Source organism: Kryptolebias marmoratus, linkage group LG14 (genome assembly GCF_001649575.2).
Source record: "Kryptolebias marmoratus isolate JLee-2015 linkage group LG14, ASM164957v2, whole genome shotgun sequence".
In the NCBI taxonomy this organism is placed as follows: Eukaryota; Metazoa; Chordata; class Actinopteri; order Cyprinodontiformes; family Rivulidae; genus Kryptolebias; species Kryptolebias marmoratus.
Genome location: NC_051443.1, coordinates 5,841,808 through 5,847,946, shown reverse-complemented (window position 1 = coordinate 5,847,946; position 6,139 = coordinate 5,841,808). Strand labels below are relative to the sequence as shown.

The following is a 6,139-nucleotide window of genomic DNA, read 5'->3' as shown; positions in this document are numbered from 1 at the left end:
AAAAGGCATTTTATGTACTAATGTTAATTAATCTCAAAAAGACTGATGTTTTAAATCAAAATTCTTGCAATACAAAAGAAAGAAATTAACATTTCTTTTTGTGCTTTGACTACAAGTTAAAATTCTTTCTGATTTAATCAGAACAACATAATATAAAAAACTGTATACCTTCTCTAGAGATTGGAAGTTAAAAAATAAAATCAACAGAAAATAAAGCTTTAATGTGGTGTTGGTTTTGTTTTCAGGTTTTCACGATGAACTCGAGATGATTTTCTTCAGTTTCATAACCTCCTCGGTGGTGAGGTGCAGCACAGAAGCCGGGCTGGAGTTCACCATGAGCACAGCTGAAGACTCCATCTCTAATCTTTCTTTACCCCCCCGGACTGGGTCTTCCCCAAAGAATTTAGGGGCAGAATCAGCTAGAATTGGTTTTTGGGGAGCCAGGCTGTTATTATCACACGTTTCCCAGAAACTTGCTGATTTGAAGTTGAATGTCTTGTTTATCTTCTGCTGGTGGAAAGGCCAGATGTCCTGGATGGCTGTAGCTTTCAGACTGCTGCCTCCAAGAGAAGATATGCAGCTGGTGAAAGGACTCTGGCTGTTACTGTGCTGTTGGTTGGGTGACTGGACGTTTGGTGTTAAGCTTGGTTCATTCTTCAGCCTTAACTCCTCAGCTGAGCTCTGGTTCTGAGGGTTCACGCGACATGTCAGGTCAGTGGGTAAGTCGTTCACATCAGACCAGCTCCTTTTTCTAGAGGATACCTCATGATCTGGAGGAAGAGGCTCTTTAATTGGACCCCTACACATGCTGAGCCATTTTTGGACTACAGACAACGGAACCTCAATTTCCATATTATTCTCCTCCTTTTCTCTAGGGAGTATTTGTCCCTCTGCAACTGGACTGGCCTCTCTGGGTTTTGGCAAGTCTGTTTTAGGAGAGCTGGTGGGCTTTACCACTTCAATGACATCCATTTCCTCTTCCACTGTAAGAGCGCGACCATTCATTGGGCTATTTGAAGGCGTGGAGATGATGTCATCAGCAGCATTCTTCTCTGTTTCTTTTGCAGATTCAGAAAGGGGAGAGACCTGTCCGCTGGACTCATTGTCTTGCGTCTCGCACTTTTCACCTCTCACTACCCCTGCACGATGAGGGCTGTAGAGCGTGGAGGGTTTATTTAAAAACTTTGGATTCTTGCTGGACAAAAGTGGGGAGAATGACGAGATCGGACTCAGGTTCAATTCCCAACTTGAATCTTTCTTGCTGAGATTTAGAGGCTGTCCAGCCGAGGTCTTGTACTGCTCTGCAAGGTAGCGCAGCTGCTCCAGCGGCTCCTTGACAAAGTCAGCAGTGTCTGGTTGAGTTGGCTGGAAGTGGAATCTGGGCTGGGCAACAGTGGGTGTATGTGGTGTCAACACCGAGGATGAGATGGGGACATAAGGCGGCAGAATGGGGTGGCTTGGGTGGTAGAAGTGGGGAAATTGGAGAGGCAGAGAGTAAATACTCCCATGTGGGTTTGTTTGGAAGTTGTGAGACCCCTGTAGGAAAGATAAACAGTCTATCAGCAGCAGAAACAACAGTTTAATTAATTGTTTATTAATAAAGATAATTTACATTACAAACCTGGTGCAGCTGCAGGGACAACAACCTGCGTTTGGATGGTCTCTGGCCACCGTCATCATCTTTGGGATAGCGGAAAGGTTTAGGCTGATGCTGAGGCATGCTGCTCATTAATATCCCTTTCAAGTGACATTCATAAGGCAGAAGCAGCCTAAACAGCAACAATAAAAAAAAAAAAATAACTTAGACAAGCTTTAGAAAATTAAAGGCCTAATATTCTTTAAAGGAATGCATATCACCCACTGCCTTCCACACGAGAGTTGTAAAGTAAAATCAACGTATGGTAAGAAAGGACTGCTGTTTTTGTTGATTCTTAAAAACATTGTTATGTAGAATCTCACAATATTGTGAGATTTCATTAGACGTGTTAGTGCTGAGAGTATGTGTTGTGAGTGACTCAGCTACCACCACATTAAATTTTAGCTCAGTATGTCTAAAAATGAATTAGTCATTTTTGTGTTTGCTAAGTTTGATTAGCTGTGGCACCCATCTTGAATTGTGCTGACCCTAAAGGTAAATTAATTGTAGATGTTCATCCAACAATTACTTTCTGAAAGTTTCATTTAAATCTACTGAGCAATTTATGAGATATTTTGCAAACAGAGAGACAGATGAGCACCCCCCCCCACACACACACACACATGCATTCAAAAACATTTTTGCCCTTTTAGCTGTTGATGATAAAAATATGACCCAGACAACAGATGATTGTTCTCACTTTTCATAATGCCTTCGGGTGCATGTGGCTGCACTTGTGCTCCTAGGGTTTCCTCCGAGTGTGTTGTAAACTCGTTTCCACAGCTGATGAGAAGTCACCTGGGGTGAGCAAACAGTTTCTTTAGTGTTTGTTATTAAGAACTGTGCACTAAATAAACTGCTGCTAAATACTACAATATTTCAGAAGTAAATTTACAATGCACAAGATAAATCTTAACATCTCTTTAACATTTACTTTAACTATTTGTGTAAAGTTACAGTTCTATCTCGTGTTATTTTTGAACAGCTAATAAACCAGTTCTATAAAGAATTTCAGCTTTAATAATTATTAAATATTAGAAAATACATAAATTATTACTGATTAATAGGAAATAAAAAATAATTACCTTGTGGTAACCACCCATTTCATTGACAGTCTTGAACATCACATATAGATCAACTGGAAAACAGCAGAAAAAATAACATTAAAGTTTTTACTTCATTCCTACAATACATATATTTAAATTATAACCATAAAGCATCCTTAATAATTTGTATTACTTAAAACAAATAAATAAATAAATACTATTTCCCTTAGGTTGTCAGCACAAGAAGAAGATTATGCCATTTATTTAAATCTTGAATTTAAATAATTAGCTCATCTAAAAAGTCAAATAAGAAAAAACTGAACAAGTAGCTTAAATCACAGACAAGTTCTCAGATGCTTACAAATCTTTAATCTAACTGCACTGCAAACACCAATGAGCACAACATAATAAAAGAATTTGGTTACCAAGACTTGAATATTTAGAAAAAGTTAAAGGAACTTCATTCCGCAAATAAGCTGTACTCAAACTAGTTTCTGTAGAATTACCTCAGTTGTTTTGAGTATGCCTAAATATTTGGAGATTTTTAAGTTTTGATTTGTTGCACTGACTTCTCTGATCTGACTTGACTTAAATACTGATACAATGTGACAAATCACCATTGTTTTTGATTATAAAAGATCAAGTTGTGCTCTAATAAATCAATAAATCTAAGCAAATCATTTTAATGGTTTTGTAAAATGACCTTAGATTTAATTTCAACAACTCAAAGTTATGCATTCCTGACTTTATTCATACAAGTGAGTTAAATAACTTGAGTTGCTTTACCTCCATTTTAAAGTTTTTGTATACTTAAACTGTTTGACTTTATAAACACAGATGATTCAAGGCAACCAGTTTCCTCAAATGATTTGAGTTGAATTAATTGATCAGGTTTTACAGTGTAGTCTTTCTATTTCAAACACTATGTAGACTCAAATCATTTGTGCAAGATTTTTGATAAAAATGGTGATAAATCTAATGTGTTCAAAGTCAAATCTTCATAATTACTTTGTTTGAAGCCCAGGTTGGGAATCCTTTCAATTGGTGTGTCTCTCTTCTTCATAAAAAGGTAGAGATTCTTGAGGAATTGTTCCTCAGTGTTCTCCTCCATCGGGTCTTTGATGATCTTCTCCTGGATGTCGCTGTGTGCCATTTTCAGTTGAACCTTAAAAAAACAAAAACAAAACTGTTAATTGAAAAATATACATTTTACGAGGTGTTTTAAAGTTTCAGTTCAATTTAGTTCAACATGTTTTAAATTTGAAAACTGATACACCACTCAAGCACACCTCTACACTTCACATCATGCTGAAACACCTGCAGGTTTCTGCCCATTTATCAAAAACTGAAAAAGAAGCATCAATGTACTCTTTAGTTCCCTGGTTTCCACAGTTGTGCAATACTGTGGCATTAAACACAACATTCATTTTAAATCCCCTTAATAATGATTTCTTTCCCACCATATTTGTAAAATTAAAAGACAGTTTTGCCTCTGCTTAATTAAAAAAAGCTAAACAATCATGAACAAATCAAATTTTAGAGGAAGTTGTCTGAATTAATCCTCACCTGTGTTTCCATTGATGTAATTATGATGGATACGAATATCTCATCTCTCTGACGGTCAGAAAACAAGGCTGCAGGTCCTCCCGGTGAGATAAAGGAAGACTCAAATCACTGCCACTGCTGTGCCACGTCAGTCACACTCATGTGCCTCGAGTCTCTGTGGAAATGTGATAAAGTGACAGAGGAGGTGTTTACTCAAATAGCTTCCTGCTGAGATTTTTATTGTCAAACCAGTCCGACTTGCTGCTGAACATTTACCTGAAAACAATGTGTAAGAATACACCTTACACATTTGCATATTAATAAAACTAATGAAAATATTTGCCCTCCATATTTTTATTATGATGAATGGTTTGTCCTTAAAAGACTGCAGTGATTAGTCCTGAAGCAATGTTAATTCACCTTTAATGCAGCAGAGTAAGATGATGAAAGATACTGCAGATTTGTTTGTTTGTTTTTGCAAAGATTTGATGTACTTAAAAATTTCTTTGACCTTGATAAGATTTACAACAAAACATGTTTTTCAAAACTGTGTGAAAAAGCTGCATGAAGGTAATGAGATGACACTGATATATATATATATATATATATATATATATATATATACACACACACACACACAAACATATATATACCAATTACAGTTCTTGAAGTTGCATGATTACAGTTACATTGGATTATTAGGATGGGGTTAACATGTTCCTTGAAGTAATGCATATCGCTCACCACCTTTCATGCATATATGCATATGAGGAGTGCTTTCTAAAAGTTTCATTAAAATTAATTTAGTAGTTCATGAGATTTTTTGCTATACAGACAAACCAACACACACACACACAAACAGACGTGGTCAAAATCATTATCACTCCGCCTTCGCCTTCGGCAATAAATGTATTCCAAAATGCTCAATAACACTGAGTGCGGTAACTGTCTGTGCAAAAACTTGAAAGTTTAAGACATTGTGGATCTGGGTTAGACTGGAGAGCTGTCCTTCTGTCTGGGTCTAACATGAGGGGGGGGTTGTTACTTTTTTATGGTACTGCGTATTGGTTCTGCCACATTCTAGGCCTCTTCAATCACATCACAAGACTGTTAGGACTTCTTTCATGGTTTATCATTTTAGTTATGTAATTGTTTCATGCAGTTTTATATTGCTGTCTATATAACTGAGATTAGAAACACTACAGTTTATCTCAGCTAAAAGGAAACTAGCTTTTTTAAGAAATACATATGGCCTCGTGTGCCAAAATTTACCACAGATCTTCCTTGATCTGTTAGCATGAGGAGCGGAAGAGGATGATTGTTAACTACTATAACATCAATGTTTAACCTAATATCTGTAAAATACTATTTTTAGTGTTTGCTAAGAGCAGTTAGCTGTCACAGCTTGAATCAGGTTGGTTCCAAAAGTTAATCAGTTGTTAAAGTGCATTAAATAATTATTATCTGAGAATTTAATTAAAACCTGTTCAGTGGTTCTTGAGATATTTTGCTAACAAACAGATGGGGTTGACACCAACAACTATTAAACAGAGTTTTAAACACAATCAGTTAGTGCTTGGAGTATGTGTTAGGGATGATTCACAACTATATCACCAGATTTTTGCCCAATATGTGTAAAATTGGTTAAGTTATTGACATTTTTGTGTTTGCGAAGGTTCAATTAGCTGTGGTAGCAATCTTGAATCTGGTTATTTCTAAAAGTTAATCATTCGTAGATATACATCCAGTGATTATTTTCTAAAACTTTCATTAAATCCTTCCAGTTGTTTCTGTAAAATTACATAATCAGCTGCCTTTCATGGTAGCAGGATATAATAATCATACTACTGACAGCCTCTATATGAATGACAGATTATGATTAAAGTGTTTTTGCTAATATATAAAGCCTTGA

General features: G+C 36.3%; 1 protein-coding gene across 1 annotated transcript; it reads right to left on the bottom strand.

Moving 5' to 3' along the window:
* Window positions 1–243: 243 nt before the first annotated feature.
* Window positions 244–4,421, bottom strand: arid6 (AT-rich interaction domain 6). The gene is made up of 6 exons (XM_017427518.3): window positions 4,249–4,421; window positions 3,691–3,847; window positions 2,722–2,774; window positions 2,337–2,434; window positions 1,622–1,769; window positions 244–1,536 (listed from the first exon to the last, which is right to left on the bottom strand). Exons 1-6 carry the CDS (start codon window positions 4,258–4,260, stop codon window positions 250–252), a joined length of 1,755 nt encoding a protein of 584 aa, XP_017283007.1. The 5' UTR covers window positions 4,261–4,421; the 3' UTR covers window positions 244–249.
* Window positions 4,422–6,139: the final 1,718 nt, after the last annotated feature.

What these genes read in the sequence shown, in the direction of transcription:
- arid6 (XM_017427518.3), bottom strand. An exon ending in ACCCGAAGGCATTATGAAAA is followed by an intron (nt 1,770 to 2,336) that starts GTGAGAACAATC and finishes GTTGCTGTTTAG; the next exon opens with GCTGCTTCTGCCTTATGAAT. An exon ending in TGTCCCTGCAGCTGCACCAG is followed by an intron (nt 1,537 to 1,621) that starts GTTTGTAATGTA and finishes TCTTTCCTACAG; the next exon opens with GGGTCTCACAACTTCCAAAC.